We start from the raw sequence: 22,449 nt of genomic DNA on the forward strand, positions 1-22,449 counted from the left end.
TCCGACAAATACAATGATTTACGCAAAAATATGTTTGGTGTAAGCATTTTGAAACAGAGAAAGTATAATATTACGTGGAACGCTATCTCAAGGTGTTTAGCAGAAAATATAAATTAATGATTTTGAACTTTTTAATAATTTAATGTTAATGTTATGTAAGTTAACCCATTGAAAACTTGAAACAATTTATTATAATAAAACAATTAATATATAATAAAGTGGATCTCACTAACATGTTCAAATCAGTCGGTTAAATTAGCCATTATAATATTAATAAGCTATTAGCTATTTATCAAATGTCTGATAAAATTTTTATCGAAAAAAGTTCACGTTGGTGTAGTGGAGGATAAGAAATATGAATGTGAGTTACTAAGATGGAAAGTCAGAGATAATACATAATAGAATTATACACAAAATCTAGATTAGATGTTTATTTTTTTACTAATAATAATAAAATGTAGAAAAGAATTAATTTTTAGAACATTGCAACATGAGTTTTATTTTTATTTTTTTAATATTGTCTATGTAAGGTTGAAATTTTTTGATAAAGCTAAAAATGAATGGCAATGATATTATTGATTTTCATGTTAAAATTGCAAATGATAAGAGTATTGATTTTCATGTAAGAACTATCCATATGTTTAATGATTTAATTTAAAAAAAATCCATATCGTTAATGATTTAATTCTAAAAAAAAACTGAAAGATATATAATTTATGATTCAATTTTTGAGATCTTTTTAGCAATAACATGTATAGGAAAAAAAAATTTCAAGATAATTGATTTTTATTGTTTCAAATTCACAAAATATTTTAACATTCAAAAAATAATAATATTATTTTGGAACACTATTCATCTATCACATTTAAATTGCATTTTATTGTTAATATATAAGTTAAAATATACTCATGTGAGATCTTATTTGATTCGTTTTGACTAAAGATTATTAATATCAATTTTTTATAATTTTTAATTATACATAGCTCGATATATTAAGATGAATATGAAGATGAATATGAGAGAGTATTAATTAATAATATTAATATGGAAAATATTAACAAAACAATTCAATATCTGTTTCTCACTCACTTATCCGTATGCGTCATTACACATTTGTGAGCACCTTTCGCACTCCATTATCTTAGCACAGAGCTCAGCTGCAATGGCGACATCTTCCTTCTCTTCTGCAACTGCTTATCTCCACTCTTTTTCCCGCCGCAATTCTTCCTTCTCTCTCCAAGGTTCCTTTTCCTTCGTTATGTAGGCTCCTCTTTCAACAATTGCTTATCTTTTATGTATTTGTTCAATGATATACACGAATTTCTAAAATAAAGCAAAAAAACCCTGATTCTATAGAAATTTATTTTCAAGATTCGATTGAAAATACTAAAATCAAAAATATATTTTATCTAAGGATATGAATTAGGCATTCTTCTGTAATTTTCATTGAGCCAATTGATTTTATTGTTCAATGTTGAGAATTTGTGAAGAATTTGTTTTATTTGAATTTAGGTATTAACAATGTGGAATGCAATCACTTGCAAAACCAACTTGCAGGAACTAGTGTTTCATTATGGAGGTCTTCTGCTAACTATGTAAAGATTGATTTTGGTGTTAAAAAGATTTCTGGAAAATCTGTTGTTGTGAGACAATTTTCCCAAAGGTATGTTTGATGTGTTAACTTCTTTCAGTTTTTAAAAATCGATTTAGGATAAGAGATACAAACTTTTGATGTACCCTGGTGGTTTTACTTCAGAGCAGGAACTTTTAGGTGTGCAACTATTGAGGAAATTGAAGCCGAAAAGTCTTTGATTGAGAAGGACACTGTAAATTTTCTTTTGATCTTCGTTTCTTACTGGAATTATAGACCTTTGGTTGGATTTTTTCAAATTTTTTTCATGCTTAGCTTATTAATAGACACGGATAATTAACATTTGTTATTTTGTTTTCTTTTGAAGAAACAAAGGATGGAGAAGACAATTGAAACAGTGCGCTCAAATTTCAATTCTGTTAGGACAAATCGAGCTAATCCCTCAATGTTGGATCGGATAGAGGTATGGTGCATCTTTCTTCACCCTGCAACATCAATCGAATTGTTAGGTGTTATTGTACTCATGTACCAGTCTTTTTGCATAGCTGGTTGCAATACTTTAGTCATGTGTAGTATATTTCTTTGAATTTTCCCTTTCCAGATTATTTGACCTATATGCCTGAACAGGTTGAGTACTATGGAACTCCAGTCAGCTTGAAAAGCATTGCTCAAATTAGTACCCCTGATGCTAGTTCTATTTTGATATCACCATTTGACAAATCGAGGTATTGATGCTGAAAGTTAAATTAAGTATTGCATGTTTTACTTCCTAAATTATATGTAGATAAAGTAATTTGCCTGCCACTAATGAATATGGGAGGAATTTTTCATATTGTCCAAAGCAATGGGAGGTATAATGTGGTTGTGCTTAATGGTTGCTCAAATAATAGAACATAGCTGATACAGAGATGATCATTAGTAGCATGTAATGTTGATATCTGGGAAGAGGTTAGAATCTATGTTTGAAGAATTGCTTTGAGCGTGAGGGAATACGTTACATGTGTATAGTTGATACAGAGGAATTCATTCTAGGTTCTATGAGATCTTTTTAAAGGAAACTTATATTTCAGTTTTGATCAATTTAAGCTATGATCAAGAGGAACCAAAACCACTTTTTCTACGAGTTTAATACAGATGACTTGAACCCTGTTTTATGGATACAGTGAAGCGAAGACTTGAATTTTGTTTTTGGGGAACATTTTTGAACCAGGGATATGAAGTTAAATCAAAATTTGAGTTTTTCTTATTGTTATTTTCTTTAACTGTTTGGAACCCTCTATTTGTATAATTATTTGAATGCGCACACTGTGCTTGCATTTCATTTTACGGTTTCTCAATGTGCTATTTTCTTTTCCAGTTTGAAGTCTATAGAGAAGGCAATTGTTACATCTCAACTTGGTTTGACTCCAAGTAATGATGGTGATGTTATTCGGTTGTCCCTGCCTCCATTAACTTCAGAAAGAAGAAAGGTTGTCTTCGATGATCTTATAACGTAGTGTACAATCATTTGGCTGGTGATGCTTCTGTAAATTCTTCAACTTTACGGTTCTGTGCAGTCATCCCACTTCATTTTCGATGTGAATTTATCTTAAAAGGGGAGGACATAGAGGATTGATGGAGTAAATGTTGATGTGTGGTGGTTCTCTGAATTATTCAAATTTTATGTTATAAGCTATGACTCGGCATAATCAGTTCTATCATTAAAAATCGCGTGAAACCTCTTTTGAGAGACTGGGTTTCTTCCTGTTATTTAACTTTCAGATTTTTCTTTCCAGAATTTTTGATAGACCTCACTCATTATCAGTAAATGCGTACTGCAGGAGCTTTCGAAAGTTGTAGCTAAACTTGCAGAGGAAGGAAAGGTCTGTTTTCTTTTTTACTTATTCTATACATTTCTTTTTATTCTGTGAAATCAAGAGTTAATTGTTTGCGGAATGCTGATGTTGCTCAATATCCAATGACCTGTTGACCATTACCACATTTGCAAGGTTATTGCTGCTTTTTTTGTATTTCCTCGTCAAGACCATGTGTCCATGCAGTATCTTTGCTCATGGAACCCATGTTTGAACTAGTTCATGAGTGTGTCTGGTTGACTTTCTGATGGTTTATCTTATAGTTTTTTTGGATAAGTCATCTAGGAGGAAATATAGGGGAGGGGTGGAGGATAAGTTTCTTCATTTAGGCATTGCAGGGAAGTGAAAGGAAGAGAAAGGAAGGGAAAAATAAATTTACTTTATCCCTAGCCATGTCAGCCTCCCGAACCCCCTCTCTTTTCTTCCTTTGCGCCTTTTCTTCCTTTGCACCTGCAAACAAAGAAGGGAACATAATACTACAAAGCCATAGAGAGCAGAAACAAACAGCGCAGAAGCCTTCTGAATTAGAGCACTTCTCATTTCCATCCAACTCTCTCCAGTCTCCAGTTCTAGAGAGATTTTTAATTTGTTTTTTAAATAAAATTGCTGATATCGTCATTTATATGGATCAATTTAATATGTTAACTATAATAAGAAGAATAAAAGTACAGCACAACAATAAATATATAATAAAAAATGTGTATTGTCATTTATATGCATTAATTAAATATTGCACATAATTTGAATTGATAGCAAACACAAATCCATGTCCTTGAAGGTCATTTTGTTTAATAAAAGCCAACAGACAACAAATAGTTTTACCGAACATCTTTATAAACAACCAGCTAGAATCGTCTTTATAAACAGTCATCTTAACGGCAAACAAAAAATAAAACAATAATTGTGGGCAAACAAGCCAACTCTTCTAGCTAACAATCAACAACCAACAACCAATCACCAAACACCGCCTATAATGGCCTAGAGTAAAATAGTTATTTAAATCACGTGCAATTCTTATTTATGTGTAATTGTTAATGTTGTTTGCAATCAAAAATTATTCTGAAGCAAGGGTATGGTCGTGTACATTTTGAGCCTCTTAACCCCGCTTGGGTAGAAGCCATTTTAGTGGCATTGAGGCAATACTATGTTGTTGTAATTGAATTGGCCATGCATGTCAATTTTCATCTGGATTAAATTAAAAGTCAAGCTACAGCTGGATTTTGAATGGAATTGTTTGTAATCAGAGCCCAAATGAACCTTGGAAGGATCATATTGAGCTCTGCAGTTTGCCAGTTTGTTACTTAATAATCTGCCAAACACCTAAGAGGAATGTTGTACTTTGATCATATTATGCGCAGGAAACTTAATTGTGCTTGTTCTCCTGCAAAATTTATTTTCTCAGGTTGCAGTGAGGAACATAAGAAGAGACGCCTTGAAGGCTTATGAAAAACTTGAGAAGGTGTTGGTTGTTTTCTTATTAATTCTTTAATTTTGACTTCATGTAAATGTTCAATAACTCTCTTTTGTGTTTCTTGTTATGCACGAAGGAAAAGAAGCTTTCAGAAGATAATGTGAAAGATCTATCTGCTGATCTGCAGGTATTATCTGACTATATGCCTTTATGAATAGAATTTACATTCTACAGAGTGGTGTTAGTTTGAATAGTCCTTTTATGGATAAATTTTTTTTCTGTGCGTGCGTGTGTGTGTGTGGAGTGGGGGGGGGGGGGGGGGGGGGTTGGGGTTATTTGGTTGTGCTTATTGATATAATTCATGTGATATGGCCATATGGGAAAATAAGCTGTTAGAGACTGGTTATTGTTAGCTTGCAAAGCTGAAGGTCCCGTCATTTTTGCTACATCATTGTTATTCATCATGTTCCAGTAAGGAAGTTATCTTTCGTTCAATGTTATAGAGGAATATACAATAAATGCTTTTTATGTGTTGAATCTAATGTTTGGCAGAAATAGGGCTTAAGAGATTGCTCTGTTGATTATGCAGTAAGATAATTCAATTAAAAGATGGATGAACACATTGCATTTCAGCGGTGCACATGACATATCATGTAGGATGGACAAGATAAAGAGTTTTGTTGGTAATCTAGAATGTGATAGATAAAGGGGATATCGATTTAGAAAGGGCAAGAGTTGAGACAGTATTGAAGTGGATGTGGAATTGTAGATAGCATATGTCTCTTTGTGCCCTAGTGCAAGTGGTTCAAACTTCAGAGATGCTCAATGCTCAGAAGAGTAGTGCGGCTAAGAATTATGTGCCGAGAATTATGTAGGTGCAATATTAGATGTTGAGCTTAATATTCCTAGTGGGGTATTTGTTTATTGTTGACTTGCAAAGAAGAGAACAATTTTGTGCAATGCATGAATTTCTATACTATTACAAATAAGGATGTTAAGAGTACCCAAGATAGAATTTTCTGTCTTCCTCTCATGTATGCACTTCATTTTTCAGTCTAACTTTGACTTCCACACTTGCCAAGTCACAACTTTGACCACAGTATTTGTTATTTCAAATTTAGAAATTATAAATTTTATATTTTGAAAACTAGGTTGACACAAATCCAAGAACATTTTACGTTACACCGCTATAGTTTATACATCTTAAGATAATGTGGTCAAAGTGGAACATGTAAATAGTGCAAAAGTCAAGAGTGTTTCATCATTGAATAGATTTGTTGAATCAGTTTTGTATTAGATCTATATGTTGTGAAACTTGGGGGCTTGGCTTTATCAGTTTCTCTCGTTGATGGATATGAAGGTGGGCCTTAGTAAGACTGTTTTATCTTCTATTCAAAAACTAGCATTAGTATAGGCTTTTAGGCGATGTTAAGAACATGACTAAAATATAATTGTGCTCCTTGTTTCGGTAGTGAGTAATTTTAAATCTTTGGGGGGTTGCTGTAGAAAAGGGGCAAATATTATTACCAGTTTACCGCAGTGGCTCTGTCGAGCTTTGGGTAATATTGGTGATGATTATTTTTCCACGGGGGAAGTACTAAAGTAATGTACTACTAGTCTACTAAGATGTACCTCTGTAGCAAATTAGACCTAGAATAGATCTATATTTGATTCTTTTACAATGAAACAACTCTTGCGGTTTTTCTCGACTAAATGAGCTATGAAATTTTTTTACTGTAGAAAATGACTGATGAGTACATGAAGAAGGTTGAATCGATCTACAAGCAGAAAGAACAGGTATGATTTGTAACTTTCTTGCAAGTATTTTGTCTTCAGTCATGTCTCTACATTGATTGGTGAGCGTAGTCCTTTGCACTGTCTTTCTTTCGCTCTTACCTCTTAGCTTGTTTGGTGGCTTAAGTTCTTTGTTCACTAAGAGTGTCTGTTGTCACTGTTAGTTGGAATTGGTTACAACACGTACAACGTACAAGATATCACGGAGCACTTAAGACATAAAGCATGATTTATTTGTTCATCGTTTATTTTTTGTCATTATAATCGTGTGATTGCATATCATTCTGCTGATTGAATTTTCCTTTCAGGAGCTGATGAAAGTCTGAGCGCTGTACAGAGAATTTAAGTTGTAAAACTTTGTTTCCAAGACCCTAGTGGTTTGTTTTTGCTGTTTCTCTTGTGAATAACAATAGATATTTACAGAAATAGGCGTAATTTTATTTAACAAATCAATAGAATTAACTGAATTTGCAAGAATGTTTTGTAATAGTTATAGTTAGTAGCTTGGTGAATTTCAGTTACCAACTTGAAAATGCTATTACTATTGCTCATTATCTATTTGTATCATCATCTTCCTCGTTTAAGTGAAAAACAGCTAGTGGTAAATTATTCCCTTAGGTTTAAGCTAGTGTATCAAATTAGCCACTTAAGTATGATAAATTGACAATTTTATTCAAAAAGAGTGTACTGCACTGAATATATTGCATGCTTTTTCTCTAAGGTTCTGCTCTAAAGCCTCCAAAAACCCACACCTTGGATGGGTTCTGAAACATCTCAGCCTATGCAGTTAAGAATACTTCATTTCTCAACTTGTACTCAAGTTTAGTGCTTTTTTTTTTTAATTTGGTTTCAAAGTTTTTTGGATCATAGATTAAGCTAGCGGAGGGGAGGGTTTGAAGAGAATCGAATCCAACACTTATTTGGACAAAGTAATACTGTTTCAACTAAAACAAAATCTGATTCTCATTTGGCTTCAATTTTATGATGGCTTGTACCAAATTTAATAGTCTGGATTTGCAACATTTTTGGAAGTCCACATGTTTGGTTTCAAACAGTCAAGTTGCAATGTATTTGTTCATAGTCAATCAGCTTGCTGTATGATCAAATGCAATAATGTGATGAATCTATTTTAAAGTATCTTCATTTTTAGTAATTAATTGGTATATGTTTGGTTAAATTTCATTTTTAGTGAATTATTTGCCATATTTTGGTTAATTTTAGCACAAGATTAAATCGGTTTCAAGACGTCATATTTCACAATTCAGTTCCTAAACCATTTTAGGAACCTGTTCAGTGGGCACCTGAATTGAGTAATATTTCGGCAATCAACTTCTACATCAAATTTAAGTCTATCAAATAAAAAAAGATTGGCACAACTTCTGATTAACTGATGTGCAAAGCTGTTTATGACAAACGGTAAATGTGAGCTACCACAATCAAGCATCATGAAGATTATTGTCGTGTGTCCAGTTTACGAGTCTGTTAGATAGCACCGTAGCAGCCCAATCAGATTCCCATGATAGCTGCATCGCTCCAATATGTTAAACAAAACAGCACTGCAACACGGCAACAGAAGACTACAGCTTCAACTTGTTTCGAAGGCCAACGTCAGATAAGGTGAATCAAATTATTGTTCACAGTTATAGCACCTGCATATAATTTGCTTCTGCATCAACGATACAGATGAACCAAACAGAAAATAAATACTGAGTCGATATTCACAGTTATAGCACCTGCATATAATTTCAAGTTAAAATAAGTCAAGAAGCCATAAAATTGAGGTACATAATCAAGGAAAAGGAAGCCAGAATTTCGATCACTGTCGAGACACATTTTATACGTATTTGTCTGGTAAAGAATTCCAGAATTTACCTCAATCCTTGTTAAGAGGATACTTGATTATATCCCACAATAAGTACATGTTATCTTGCAGAAGATACAAAGTTGAAGAAAGGTTTATTCAGACATACACAAATTTAAGTTGTTTGACATGATTCCAAAGAATTCAAAAATGGATGATTTACTCTATGTATAGTCTAGAAGTGTTCAAAATAAACTCGATGACCCGATATTTACCCGGCCTTATAATCGAGCTCGATTATACTCGACTTCAAAATAAATTCACTATTATGTAAAAATAAACCTGGACAGAAGACCACTTTTAAATCAATCCAAAACACCTAACCTAAAATTGACCCGATGATCCAAATAAACACCTCTAGTATATTCCATAATACAACCGTATTTCTATCAAGCCCAAATAAAAACCGGAAACTTCCATTCGAATCCCAACTTTGGAAACGTTTCAAACTACATTCCCCAATTGTTTTTCTTCCAAGCCCAAAGTCATATATGATACCTTAAGCCCTTCTTTTCTTCTTTTATCAAGCAAGTCTTGTATGAGATCGTCCAATTATGAAATGAGCCCACACAATTAGTCTATTTTTTTAACTGATCACCGATCAATTTAAGGTTATAAGTGATCACAGACTATAAAAAGTAATCACATTAGGCCAACCCAATAGAGATGGTCTCACCTTTGAGAATTTGTGAAAATCAAATTATACCTACGTTTCCAAAACTCTTAAATTAACGTTTCTCGTTTTCGTTCCCGGTTCTCGTAACAAATCGAATTTCATTGAGGTAAAGTTGCATCTATCAAACAGGAGGACAATCAAAATTAGTTTGGGAACTTGGCCTCCTGAGTCCCGATTACAAAAAAATATCCTGAATCAAATTCTCTAAAGGACCTATTTTTTACACTGGCCCTTGCATATTTTTAGAAGCTTTAGTCTATATTGTCAGCAAGTTTTCTTTCCAAAATGGGAAAATCGTGTTCTTCCCTCTTCTCCCTACAAACAGATAATTGTTTTAGAACACCAGAAACTGATCATATTTATTTCGTAGGCTGCTTCGGCAACCAAAAGCATTTAAAGTTTCCAGCAGTCTCCTTGAGCTTTAAGGCCCTGATTACTGATTGAGACTGAATTTTCAAAACTTAATGAATGCTGGTGGAAGGAGTACAAAGTGTCATCCTGCACAAACATGGTAATCCAAAGACTCGGCTTAAGTCAATGTGAAATCAATGAGTACCCCAAAAGAAAAAAAGATAGCACTTCAGAGTTATTGAACCTTCACAGGCAACATTGGTTTAGGTATTCATGCAGCAAATTGCTGTCCTGTGTGAGTTAGATGATAGATCAGTTATGAATAAGATGACGCACCAGAAGATAAGTAGGAATGGATTATAAAAAATGAAAGATAAAGAGGAAAGTAATTTAGCTACAGTATGAAAGGCTGGAGTTCGTTATCAAGTTATATTCTATTTTTGTGAACATCATTCAAACTCGATGCATTCATTTTTGTTTGAAAAAATCAAGGGTTTATGTCAAATAACATACAATGTAGGTCATTTGTAGGGAAAGACTAATTATTGTTTTTGTCCAAGAACACTACTTAAAATACTTGGTTTGTTGATTTATGCCACATCAATGAATTCAGGGCAAATAGTCGAAGGGTATTGACAAGGTGGAGAAAAAAGTTGATTGAAATCCCAGTTTGAGTTTGTTAAAGAGAACGGAGTGCGCGCAGCTAAAATTTTATGGCTTTCAACAACTGAAAGAGGTAACAGCCACAGGTGTGAGACGCGTGTGGTTGAACTACCGTTTTCAGGAGGGGATGGATTTGAGAAGAAATGTGTTGGTGGTTTGGAGGCTGTACCAGAAGTTTGACACTAGAGTGATAGAGGAGGAGCTCATTGGAGGAAGGGTAAAATGGTGGAATATGTTGGGTTTCCAATTGATTATCCATATTCCAGATAATCCTTAACTATTCGTAATCCTTTCAATCAACCTTTATTTCCTCTTACTTCCCCATCCCCAAGCCTTCATTCATTTCAAGTCCAAGCCTTCCCCATGCCTCCTATCCATATCAAAAATGGCTCAAGAATCTAGTGTACTAAAAGAAGAATCAACCCATTATTCAATGCAGAAGACCATGAAAACCTTCGAAGCTATGTAGAGAAGCATGCATGAGCTGGTGGTGTTTGTTATTTTACTTGGTTAACTTTGTAGAATCACAATCAGCTTATCTATCATTGTAATTTATTTTGGTTAGGTCATAGAAACATATTCCAAGCTTAGTAAAGAAAATTTTAAATAATTTCTAGAAGAATAATTATTTGGAATTTAATAACCCGAAACTTGGTTAATTAGAAAATTTAGTGGCAATGGTCAATAACTTAGGGTGCTTTAATATGAGGTACTTGGTTAAGGTGTCAAGACCATTGGCCACTAGTTAAGGGTGGTTTATAAGTTCGAAAATTTTGAAATTTTCTTGAATCTCCAAAAAGGAGGAACTCGATTCTCTTGAATAGGGGAGTCATCATAGTTCATGAGCCCGGGAGTTTGATAAGTTGAAGTGAGAGAAAAGAAACCGTGAAACAGTATAATATATCAGATAGAAAAGTGGGCACAAAGGCAAAAACAACCCGAATAACACTTGGCTTTTCGGCAAAACAAAACAAAGATGCAATTTCCAACAAAAACAAAGGAGAAACCCCACTTTTTTCAAGAACTGTGATTCTGGGACATCCACAGGCCACTGTATTGCTGCAAATAAGGCAAACGTTTTGTTCTGAATTTCAATTTGTATTTTATAGGGTGTAACTAAATCAATGAACTTCATAGTGATTAAAAGGCTCATACTTAAACGTTGTGATAGTCCTCATAATTGACCAAAAATATTTGCACAAGAGAGGTCGATGTAAATAATGCAAATTTCTAAATTGGCATATATCCCACTTTTTAACCTAGCCCTCTGTTCAACATCCTAAAACCTTGACATAATATCAGAGACTTTCTCCCCCACCCTACACCTAAATGTAACAAGATGTATAAAATTCACAACTTTTTCTGTTTTTGCTAAGCCCCAAGAAAGCAACGATAGGAGTTACAACAGAGAATATTCAAAAAGATGTATCAAAGAAAACGGGACAAAAGAAGCCAATCAGCATACACATTTCCAATTTCAAAACATGTCGATTAGTCTATGGTAAAGAGAATATTCAAATTCACTTACCAAAACAATAAGTCGTTCATAAGAAACTAGCATCATGCAGCATCAATTCACTAAGGGTGTTGATAGCGGGTTACCACAGACTGTCATGTTGGTGCCATCTGTTCAACCCATAGTGATTGTTATGAACCAACAAAAATAATAGAAGAGTTTAACGAAATGAATTTGATATAAGAAAACCGAAAATGGGATAAAGATAGCCTACCTCACTTTATTAGGGTGATGCCAACTTGCCAAGATGCTCCAGTGCTAATGAAAGAGCTCTAATTACCAATATTTATAATCCAATTAGTATGATTAAAAACAATTTGGATTCTAAACCGTGATAGACCATAAGATGATAATGACACCCAGACGGTATATCCATTCTTGTTGCATGATGCTTATACAATGTTCCAAATTACACCACCTCCATTCATCTAATGTCATACACATTACCATTCATAGAGTATGACAACTAATAACACAAACTTATTTCAATTATCATGTTGACCAAGTTACTCTGAACTCAAAAAATCTCATTGTAATCTCGCAACGTGTGGCACATGTAGGAAAAAAAAACATGTGAAACCACTTTTTTTGCCAATTTCATTAGCTCAATTTCAAAAAGCACATCAATTTCCCACATAAGCTCAGTATTTCATACCCCACTTAGGCTCCAATTTGTACTTAACCAAGAACAGAAGCTAGGAACTTCTTTTTGGTCACTGGTTCCTCACGCAATATGACAACATCGTTCAGCTTCTCAAACAATTCCTCAAGGTCACTTACTCCAAACTTTTGGTAATCTAAAGGTTTCTTATACCTTTGCTGATATATCTTCTCAAAATAACTTAGAAAGATCCCACATGAATAACTCACCAATATCTCCTCCAGCTCATGCTTAAAAGCTAGCAAGTTCTGTTCTTCATGTGCATATTTTTCAGCATTCAGAAGTGGCTTCCCTGCAAATCTACTTTGCTCTTGCTCTTCTGTGACCAACATGTCATCATCAGAGAACTCATCAGATGAAACAAAAACAGCATTTGTTTCCATGTTTTCTTCCTGAACTCCCTTACCTTTTTTATCCTTCTTTGTTGGAAGTGATGGAGCAGAAGTACCTGTTCTTGTATTTCGAAGATATACAAACTTTTTCTGACCCTTACCCTCTACAGACATCACATCAGACATTTTCTTGAAGAGAGACACAAGCTTGCATGCCCCATACTCTGATATATAAAGAGGACGACCAAATATCTTTTGGTAATCAGCAGGAACACGAATAAGGGGTATACATCCACCTGACAGTTCAAGCAGTTTTACTAACTGTATCTTTAACCCATTTACATCGCCAGGTTGAACCCACAGACTCGGATCATTTGGGTCAACTAAAGAAGTAGAGCCTACGGTGACTTCTGTAGCACCAGAAGGCAGAGCATGTGATCTTAGTGATGTGGTGCTGACAGGCATACCAGCTGAAGTACACGTGTTATACTCAGATAGCGACCGAGAAACTAAAGTAAAATCTCTTGAGTTGTAATAGCTTTGTGAAAGCCCTCGGTAAATAATTGCTTCCTCATCATTTCCATTCATATTCTCACTTATATGAAAACCCATCATAAATCCAGAGTTATCAATTGATCCTCCACGAGGTCCCATTGTAGGTCTTTCCGGAGGCACAAAACCCTCTCCACGTGCAATACTAGGCCAATCCCACACAAACCTACCAGCATTAGACAAAGCAGATGAAACACCTACCCCAGACGGAATAACAAGAATCACAGTATATCCACGTTGACCAAGAATATGCAGAGCTGGAGCAAAATCCACATCACCAGAGATCAGCATGATGGAAGATGGTGGAGGGTTGTCAAGGGCAAAAAGAAACATGTCAACCAAGATAGCCTTGTCAGCTGCATCCTTTCTCCCATTCGGAACATCTACAAGTTTAACACCAGTCCTTTGGCACCCCTCTCTGACTCTCCTTGGAAATGCATTGAAGTCTCCATATGCAGCAAACAATGTGACAGCTCCTTGAATTATAGGATGGATCCGCAACGCCATTCTGATGTTTCCAGCAACATCTTCAGGGCGGACATCACTAGGGACGGGGCAGTTTTCAATGTCCCACAAAATAGCAACAGGACCCTGTGAGGAAGTTCGATTAGGAGGGCTGGAAGTAGGCTGTGCCACATTCATATTACAATTAGGCACATTTGCAACACTGCTCTCCAGGTTATCCGATGATATCGCCCATGATGTCATGTTTGATTTAGCAAGCATGATTCCTTAGAGAGGAAACCCACAATTAGCCAAATACTTTGATCTTAGAACAACAAGAAAACAAAATGACAAGCATGATATACTACATATTCAACTCAATAAGAGTACAATTAATTTAAAAACAAATACAAATCAACATATTAAAATAAAAACACACGAGTATTCCGGCCAATTCAAACCAAATGGTTGAAAGTTGAGAGATAAAACATCCAATCTCCACAAAAAAAAACAAAAAAAAAAAAAAAAAGCCGATTCTTTAGAATCGAACGTAATTATTTCTAAAAAGAGGAACTCAAAAAATCCTATCTTTAATTTCTATTAAGTTACAATTCAGTTAAGTGCAATCTCTAGAAATCAAGCAACAAAATTACAAGACTAAAGTACCCAAAAAAATTGAAAAAAATGAAACATAAAACTACATAAAAGGGTTTAACACCTAAACAATCTATTCCCCTAGAAAGAGAAATCCAAAAAAGAAGCCTTCAACAAAAACAATCTCAAGGTCTAGTTGTATCATCAATAAGATAAAATTGATGAGAGTAGATATCAGAACAGTAAACAGTATTCGATTAAATTAATGCAAAAATTTGTAAAATCATTGAATCACAATAAGGAAACAAGAACGATGATTGCACAATCTATGAACTGAATATTATGACAAAATCGATAGAACAAGATCCAAATACGCTTAAGAAATCAAAATCTTTAAATTGAAAACAACAATTGAAGCATAGTATCGGAAAAAGAAAGATGATAGATGACGTAGAATTACCAGAAAGATTAAGAGTAAATTATGGAAGAAGGTATGGTTTCTTCAGAGAGACGGCGAGAAGGAATAGTAGTGTTGATTGTTGCTAAAAAGGATCAATTTATCTCACCACTTTCTTCGTTCCTCACCGACCTCCATTTTCTACCTTTTGCTTCTTTATTTTTAATTTCTTTTTCCTAAATTTTAAACAATTAAAAATTATTATGTATCTGTTTGTCAAATGGTTGCTGGCTTATGATATTGTCGGTTGACAGCCAAAAAATATTGGTTAATAGGCTAAATATTTAACTTAGAACTATATATTATCTTTTAATTTAGGTATATTCTTAATCTCTTTTATTTTTGAGGTACCTTTCGTTCAAATTTATAAATAAAATTATACCTCATCTCTATAATTAACTTATTTTATCTATTTATTAGATTATTTTTCCATATATATTAAATTTGACTCTCTTCATGAGATTTTTAATTATAGTTTTTATTTTGTTGAAAAGTTAATTAACGGTTGAAACTCTTTGCAATGTCACAAAAATACTAATCTTGCGTCTATAATTAATTGTTTGGGATTGAATTCTATTCAAAACAACGATATGAAAGGGAGAATTGGAAAATGATATATATTACTTACAATGGTTTAATAATTTAGAGTGCTAATTGATCACAATAGTTTTATACTCCCTTCTATTCAACTCATTAATTCCATTTAGTTTTTCACAATTGCCAAAGTAATATTTAACTTTTAATATCTCTAATTATTCATAATTAAAAATTATAAAAAGTTGATATCAATATCTCACATCATTATGTTTTAATTTATAGATTAAAAATAAAATATAAATTAAGAGTGATAAGTAAATAGTGACAAAAATTAAATGGAACTAATAGGTAGAATAGGAGAGAGTATTTTTTTGATTGATTCTAATGTATATGTTGTATGAATCTTTTATCAACGAATTAATATACAACTCAAAACAAAAAAACTCATTAAATTTATAGTTACATATAATTGTAAAAATATATTTTAAGAGAATAAAATTATATTTATAATATTGCTAAACACATTTTTCTTTACTTATATCAATCAAACAATATTTTATTGTACTAAACTCCAAATATCTCCCCCACACTTGTGAGACAATTCCCCTTTTGAAGTCTTATTCTCTAACCAATCCAAAAGTCATTCTTTCTAAACAAACAAGACATTTATCGTGTCTACGACCGACCTAAGTCACATTCCGACCTTCTAAATTTCACCAAACAAGTACTACCAAGTTCGTCAAACTCAGTAAGCTGCAAAATCGTTGAAGTCGAAAAAATGGCAATGTCATGTAACATAAGAAGATTGTAACAAGGGAATTTTCTAATACATAAGTTCATAATACGATAGCAAATAGTTACATACTATCATAGGATAAGTTTGTTCGCTGTTACTGACCAAGGTGCATCAAAATAGTGTCATAGGTAACACATTCTATTAGATTAGCAAGCCACTTATACATACCATAGTCCATAACCCTACATGATGGGAGTAAGAGGAGTGATGGTTGGAACCACTCGGAAAATATCAACATTCATCGCAACACAAGCCTCGTCTTCACTCCTGTGAGCCTCGTCTTCCTCGGTCACAGGAGTGAAGACGAGAACATCAAACTCCTCCAAGTTATTATCGAGTGCAAACTTCTTCCACCCAGAAGTGAACCCTCCGCCTTTTTTGTCGTAGGTAGCTAGAGTCGCGAGCCATGTGTCGTGTCCTACACGTAAAACGACTTTTTGGCTTTGGAGTTGGAAATTCATGTTACTGTTAAGCCATTTCCCAGGAATACTCTGTGAAAAAACAACAGTTTATGTCACATTTATTGATTCTTACCTAGCTTAACAGAAAATTTTTAACAAAGATTACCATGTAAAACCTCTTGTAAACACTAGTTGGTCGCATTACTACAATGAAGCTATTTTCAGTCCTTTTCTGGATTGCCCTTTGTAAAGCCTCTTGTTTCTCCTGATCAGTCACTGGTCTTCGATTTGATATGTACTCGTTGCAAGACTTCTTAGCTGAAGCTGTTTAAGGCGAAAGTAAGATTAGGGGAGGTTCTAAACATATTCAACATGTTCGACAACATAGGGCCCCGAAAAATTAGAGCCTCAATATTAAATTATGTAATATATGTTAGTGTCTAAAGATAAAAATTGTTAGAAAATATCATAAATTTTAATATTACACAGGGTCTTCAAACACAAACATAATCATATTACTGTGTGTATCCCGCTCATAGGAACTATGATTAGAGTTTGGGAAGGAAAGGAAGGCGACAACTCATACACCCATAAAGGAGAGTGCGGCCAAAGAGTCCCTCGGCTCAAGAATTTTTGAAGTGTTAGTATGATCAAAAAATGAATGAGAAACTTGGAGGTAGTAATGGTTCCTATCCAAAAGCACAATTAAAGAATGCAAAAGAAAGCACAAACAGTAGCAAAGTGAACATACTCAAGTTTATCATAACAATTGAAGAATTTAATAACAGCAACTGACATATACTATTCAATATTCATAATCCATGTTTTGGTTAGTTTTAGTTCATATGAGACTTCAAGAGGAATTTTGAGCTATATTAACAAGGGCAAGAGAAACTGCATTTTAAATACGAGCATGGAGGATTTAGGCTCGGGCCTGCCTAGGCCATTGTGATTGAGGCCACAGAATATGTTAATACTCTAACATGCCTCCTCACACGAGAGCCCTTTGGGTAGAAATGTGAATGCAACACATGTCCTCTTTATATTTGACGCTGAATATTCCACTTTAAATGAGGGATGATTGAGATTCGAACTCGTGACCTCTTGTCACGCTGACTTTTGATACCATGTCAAAGAACCAACACAACCAGAAGATTAAACTGGTGGTTGAAGCCCCAGAATATGTTATATACTCTAACAGCCATGGCGCAGGTTATTTGATCAAAAATCATTTTCATAATGTATAGCATATAAGACTGAAGAATAGTAGAGTTGGTTAAACATATATGTAGAGATGAGCGTTCGGCCCGATCTATACTCGACATATCTAGGTTTCACCCCAGAAGATGACATGGACATTTTAGGTAGTATGTGTACTAATTACAATACTAAACATTCTTTTTGTATCTTTTTTTTTCTCTCTTAGTGTCGTGCTACTTTGTGTAAAAAAGGTAAAGAACACTTCCAGTATCCCGACAAGGCAGGGTTTGGGTGGGGGGTTTTATTTTTCTTGAAAGGTGCGGACAAATCATACCCGTTTCCCCAAGGAGGGAGTAAAGAGAGATGCGCGCAGTCAAGAAACCCCCAATTGATACCTGCGCTCAGTAGGGGTCGAACCCCAAACCTTCTGCTCCACATGTAGATGCTCTCTCCATTGAACCACAAGCGCTTTTGGTAATCTCTACTATTCAAAACAAACTTCAGTTGGTTCCTTACTCTACTTACTCTAGTCAAGTAAACAAGGTCACATCATATTTATTAAAAAGAAATAAAAAACTATCACTCTACAAATTCGAGAGATGTGACGAGGTAATAGCCAATGGGTAATTACTGAACGTAGTCTTACTGAAAATGTTGCATCTCTACTACATTTTCATTGGTCATTGCCCACCTTGGCCACCCCCTCCCTCCGCCTACGACCAACATTGTCATGACCTTACTGCAATAGCGATTGACACCTCATCTTGTACTATGCTCTATGGGATAAACCAAAATAAAAAATGAAGCAAAGTCATGAGAAGGAATAAAATGAAAAATGTAGCATAAGCCATGAGACGGAGGGAGTATATTGCAGTATTTTTCGAAGTTTCATGAACATCTACATGAACCATCAAGACTTCAGAAAGTTATCAGCTCACATTCTGATGAAGTCTTGATGGTTCGTGCTTTAGGATATGACTTAACGGTCCATTTCATTTCCATTCGTCTGCTTTTCTAGCACACCATGTTAGCAAAATTTTCATTCATCATACTTACTAGTAACTACATGAGGTCGCTCTCATTTGAAGAGTACAAAACCAGATTGGCGCCTTAAATTGTTAGTCATCGTTATCATACCCAGTATATCCCACTCATAATAGAAATTATGATTAGGGGAGGGTTGGATGACGACAAAGTCCAGACCATACCCTTATCAAAAGAACTAAGGAGGTTGCAGCCAATAAGACCCTTAGCCCGACCATAACCTTATCAAATTGTTAGTGTGATCCACAATTCCACATCTAAAGACTACTCACCATTTTCCGGGTTGATCAGCACCCTTGAAGTTGGACTTAGTTTCTTGGAACCATCCATTTTGTTCAAGCTCTTATCTGAAAAAATGTATGCAATAAGTACTTTGTATTCCCAAAAGGGTGTATATACATAAAACAGCCTCCCACCTTTTACACTAGAAATCTTACCCGATTGAGCCTCCGATTTCTGAGACTGATTATTGAGAAAGATTTCTCCATTTTTTCCAGGGACGATCAACTCTGTCGGTGCAATCTCACTAGGTTCATTTCCTGAGTCGAGTACATAAAAACACAAATCACATTTTCATGTCAAAAACGTGAATCATTGGGAAAACCTTTTTTGTTGTAGTGTAGCAAAATTCAAAGCGACAAATGGAGTTACTTGATTTAACGGTTGATTTGCTTTGCGATTTGCGTGTTTGTAGTACCCGTCTAGGCCTGCCTCTACGTCTAGGAGCTGGACAAGGAACATGCCTAGGACTCGGAGTGTTCAACTTTACACCCAACGAAACGTCTCCTCCATCATCACTCCTAGACTTCTTCAACACATCAACCGAAGAATCTTCTTCATCGCTCTCAGCAATCTCCGAGCTAGAATCCTCTTTCACAGCCCTCTTTCTTTTATCTTTCGGTTCAGACTTGGTTTCTTCGCGTTTCTTAATAAAATAGGCAGCTTCCTTCTCACAAGAACTCCCTTCGTCGAAGATTAAGACCTCAAAATGTAAGTTTCTTTGATACTTAAACACCAAAAGGCAATGTTCTTTCAGTTCGTTAGCTTTCGCAAATGCTTCCCACTCGTTTCCAACGAAGCGAAGATCGACAGATTTCAGCAGCTCGATCTCCCATATGGCACCACTTGGAACTTTCAATGACACTTTAGCTGGTAACTGAGCTTGCATATGGGAGTAAAATTTCATAGGGAGTACCTGGTTGGTCGCATCGATTACAGATAAGTATTTCATATGTGTCATAAACGACATTAAAAGGCTCGAGTGCAAGATTTTTTAACGTAAATTGATAGCGATAAACAAGGTACAAGATGCAAACATCCTAGTGTTATAACTAACAAATAGGCTAACTCATCATCATCATCATACTCAAATGTATACTGCTCATTGAAGACATGATCTGTTCGACATTTAGAGCGAGTTAGGACCTTTCACATATACAATGTATATAGTGTGACAAATAAGTAATAAAACTTACAGTCCAAAGTGCTTTGAACATACGAAGCAAGTGCTTAATGAACAGAACAAACCGGAGCTCATAAAAAGCTTTGCTCGTTCGAGCATACCCTTACTCGTTCAAGCAGGTTATTGCTCGTTCGAGCACTTATGTGCCTTGTTCGAGCAACAAAATGCTACTAGAAAACTTTTTTAGCTTTTGCTCGTTCAAGCACTATATGTGTTCGTCCGAGCACCTTGTACGATCTGAATATTATATCAGTCAATGAAAGTTATGTAGCCTTATATTGATGGTATAGTTATGTGATGGTATAGTTGGGATAAACGCATGCAAGCTATATAATATATAGCGGAAGTTGCATGTAGAAAAATATTGTTTATTATTCTGTATCTTTCTTTTCCTTAAGAAATCATGTATTTTTGTTTTTCACTCCTCACATGAACATTCAGAGAGCCTTATAAACTCTTTGTTTAGTTTCTTATTTTACAATCTACAAGAACACAAAATCATTTATTCTACACACTTTATCTAAGCGTGATAGCATAGTTTTTGCATCTCATTGTGAATTTCATACACATTCTCAAGTACCGTTGTGGAGAAATATTACAATAGAAAAGTTTCCATACACCTACAACTAGATATCAAGTTTTCAAGTGTTATCATTGTTGCAAACTAATCTTCAAAGTATTCTACATCTTGGTGATCATACAATAAGGAGTCCATTACCATATACACAACGGAATACAAATTTATACTTTGTAATTCATATTGTTTATCTGCATTACATTTCTTAAAACTCTTGGAAAACTAATTATTAAACCAAAAACCAAACTGTCTATTCTTTTAATTTGCATCATTTCTCATTTTACTTTATTTCCCCAAATTTTGCACCATTTTCTTTTTTTTTTTGGGGGGCAATGTCCCACTCTCATTTTTATTATCTATTTATTTTTCATCTCATTTTCTGACTCAATTCCCATGTTCACTAAATTTCCCCATCTTACCAAAATAAAAGGGACAAAGAGAGTATATACATTTCAATCAATACAATTTTCTTGTCAAACTAGCCAACAATTTTGACAAATAAACCTAAAACACAACATCAAAACATAATCTTTCTCACCCTGGCCGTCACCCACACAAAATTACAGCGTTGTAAATTTATAGAAGTACAATAAGGGATCAAAATCAAATCTTTTCCCTTCTTTTAAGACCATAAATGCTGAACGTTTGCCATAAATGCTGAACATTTGCATGAAGGAAAATCAGTAAAATCTGTCAAAAGAATAATTAAAAAAAAAAAACAAAAACCAATCAAAAAAAAAAAGAAAAATCAAACATAAGAAACTCACAAGATGATCAAGGAAGTTCTTAGGTAAGGTTACAAAGAAATGCATGCAGTTAAAATGTGTCCAATACATTTGTTCTTCCCATGTCTTGCAACAATTACACACTGCATTCTTCTCCATTTTTCAGCAACAAAGATTTTTGCATCAAAATATGGGCCCTACACATCAAAAAAAAACAATGGGATGATGAAAATGTAAGTGAATAACCAAAAATGAAAGTGAAAAGTTAGAGAAAACCCACAATTGAGCCACTCATAAAGCTTGGAAAAACTAAAAGTAATTGGAAAAGGAAAGTAAATAATGCAACATTTAAGGAGAAGATATGAGACTATTAATGATCGCACTAATAGTGATTTGACTTTTGAAAGTATGAGTGAAAGAGGAAATTAAAGAAGCAAAAATCCAAGGGAGAATAGGGTAATCAGGGTAATACCAGTGTTGTTGGTGTGGAAATTTTCTTTGATCGGAATTTTGGAAATCTCCTAACATGGGTCTCTATAATAGTCTATTTTTTTAATTAACTACTTAAAAATCAATTATATTAAGGGTATAAGTAATTATTCTAAGACTATAAAAAGTAATTATATTAAATTTATAAGTAATTAAGTGATCATTTTAAGACAAAAATTATATATTGGGTTAGCCAATAGATATGGTCTCATCCTAAAATCGTCTCATTTAAGAATAAATTTAGAAATTTTTTTGTGAGGTTTTTACTTCTATTAGTAAAAATCTACAAAAAAAAACATGCAAATATTTCTAAAAAAATTCTAGCCATTAAGTTGATTTTAAAAAGGAAAATTTGATATTAATACTCTAATCTTTCTTCCATTCACTGTAAATAATTCCACTTTTAAATTATTTTTTAATAATTCAATATTTGTCCTCTTTTATTTTTTAATAATCCAATCT

At 34.2% G+C, this 22,449-nt stretch overlaps 3 protein-coding genes across 12 annotated transcripts; 1 reads left to right on the plus strand and 2 right to left on the minus strand.

Moving 5' to 3' along the window:
* The first annotated feature begins 1,069 nt into the window (after positions 1 to 1,069).
* LOC130828303 (ribosome-recycling factor, chloroplastic) lies at positions 1,070 to 8,316 on the plus strand. Of its 3 annotated transcripts, XR_009047362.1 has the most exons (12): positions 1,070 to 1,241; positions 1,513 to 1,663; positions 1,757 to 1,826; positions 1,959 to 2,054; positions 2,219 to 2,316; positions 2,949 to 3,060; positions 3,412 to 3,453; positions 4,847 to 4,903; positions 4,992 to 5,042; positions 6,596 to 6,652; positions 6,958 to 7,435; positions 7,520 to 8,316. XR_009047362.1 is itself a non-coding variant. In XM_057694208.1 (11 exons), exons 1-11 carry the CDS (start codon positions 1,163 to 1,165, stop codon positions 6,973 to 6,975), a joined length of 831 nt encoding a protein of 276 aa, XP_057550191.1. In that variant the 5' UTR covers positions 1,070 to 1,162; the 3' UTR covers positions 6,976 to 8,316. The 3 variants fall into 3 exon arrangements, 2 of the variants coding, with proteins under 2 accessions (XP_057550191.1, XP_057550192.1); XM_057694208.1 differs by having other exon boundaries at positions 6,958 to 8,316; XM_057694209.1 differs by having other exon boundaries at positions 1,072 to 1,241; positions 1,558 to 1,663; positions 6,958 to 8,316.
* On the minus strand, positions 8,161 to 14,923 carry LOC130828301 (uncharacterized). Of its 7 annotated transcripts, none has more exons than XM_057694202.1 (4): positions 14,760 to 14,923; positions 11,931 to 13,992; positions 11,729 to 11,826; positions 8,161 to 8,298 (listed from the first exon to the last, which is right to left on the minus strand). In XM_057694202.1, the coding sequence occupies exon 2, from the start codon at positions 13,985 to 13,987 to the stop codon at positions 12,395 to 12,397; it is 1,593 nt and encodes a 530-aa protein (XP_057550185.1). In that variant the 5' UTR covers positions 13,988 to 13,992; positions 14,760 to 14,923; the 3' UTR covers positions 8,161 to 8,298; positions 11,729 to 11,826; positions 11,931 to 12,394. The 7 variants fall into 7 exon arrangements, with proteins under 7 accessions (XP_057550185.1, XP_057550190.1, XP_057550186.1 ...); XM_057694207.1 differs by having other exon boundaries at positions 8,178 to 8,315; XM_057694203.1 differs by having other exon boundaries at positions 8,246 to 8,382.
* Positions 14,924 to 16,049: 1,126 nt separating this feature from the next.
* Positions 16,050 to 21,995, minus strand: LOC130828304 (B3 domain-containing protein REM16-like). 2 transcript variants are annotated; one of them, XM_057694211.1, is made up of 7 exons: positions 21,779 to 21,901; positions 21,541 to 21,695; positions 19,386 to 19,929; positions 19,172 to 19,273; positions 19,007 to 19,081; positions 16,657 to 16,814; positions 16,050 to 16,580 (listed from the first exon to the last, which is right to left on the minus strand). In XM_057694211.1, exons 2-7 carry the CDS (start codon positions 21,655 to 21,657, stop codon positions 16,272 to 16,274), a joined length of 1,305 nt encoding a protein of 434 aa, XP_057550194.1. In that variant the 5' UTR covers positions 21,658 to 21,695; positions 21,779 to 21,901; the 3' UTR covers positions 16,050 to 16,271. The 2 variants fall into 2 exon arrangements, with proteins under 2 accessions (XP_057550194.1, XP_057550193.1); XM_057694210.1 differs by lacking the exon at positions 21,779 to 21,901 and adding an exon at positions 21,971 to 21,995 and having other exon boundaries at positions 16,056 to 16,580.
* Between the last annotated feature and the right edge of the window lie 454 nt (positions 21,996 to 22,449).

The sequence above is a fragment of the Amaranthus tricolor genome, chromosome 12 (genome assembly GCF_026212465.1).
Source record: "Amaranthus tricolor cultivar Red isolate AtriRed21 chromosome 12, ASM2621246v1, whole genome shotgun sequence".
Classification (NCBI taxonomy): Eukaryota; Viridiplantae; Streptophyta; class Magnoliopsida; order Caryophyllales; family Amaranthaceae; genus Amaranthus; species Amaranthus tricolor.

Excerpts from the sequence above, each read along its gene's own strand:
- LOC130828303 (XM_057694208.1), top strand. The coding sequence starts at position 1,163 with ATGGCGACATCTTCCTTCTCTTCTGCAACTGCTTATCTCCACTCTTTT. Across the intron at positions 1,827-1,958 it reads CTTTGATTGAGAAGGACACT|AAACAAAGGATGGAGAAGAC; the intron begins GTAAATTTTCTT and ends TTTCTTTTGAAG. Across the intron at positions 4,904-4,991 it reads CTTATGAAAAACTTGAGAAG|GAAAAGAAGCTTTCAGAAGA; the intron begins GTGTTGGTTGTT and ends TTATGCACGAAG.
- LOC130828301 (XM_057694202.1), bottom strand. The coding sequence starts at position 13,987 with ATGCTTGCTAAATCAAACATGACATCATGGGCGATATCATCGGATAAC.
- LOC130828304 (XM_057694211.1), bottom strand. The coding sequence starts at position 21,657 with ATGGAGAAGAATGCAGTGTGTAATTGTTGCAAGACATGGGAAGAACAA. Across the intron at positions 19,930-21,540 it reads AGAACTTCCTTGATCATCTT|GTACTCCCTATGAAATTTTA; the intron begins GTGAGTTTCTTA and ends GCGACCAACCAG. Across the intron at positions 19,274-19,385 it reads CAAATCAACCGTTAAATCAA|GAAATGAACCTAGTGAGATT; the intron begins GTAACTCCATTT and ends TACTCGACTCAG.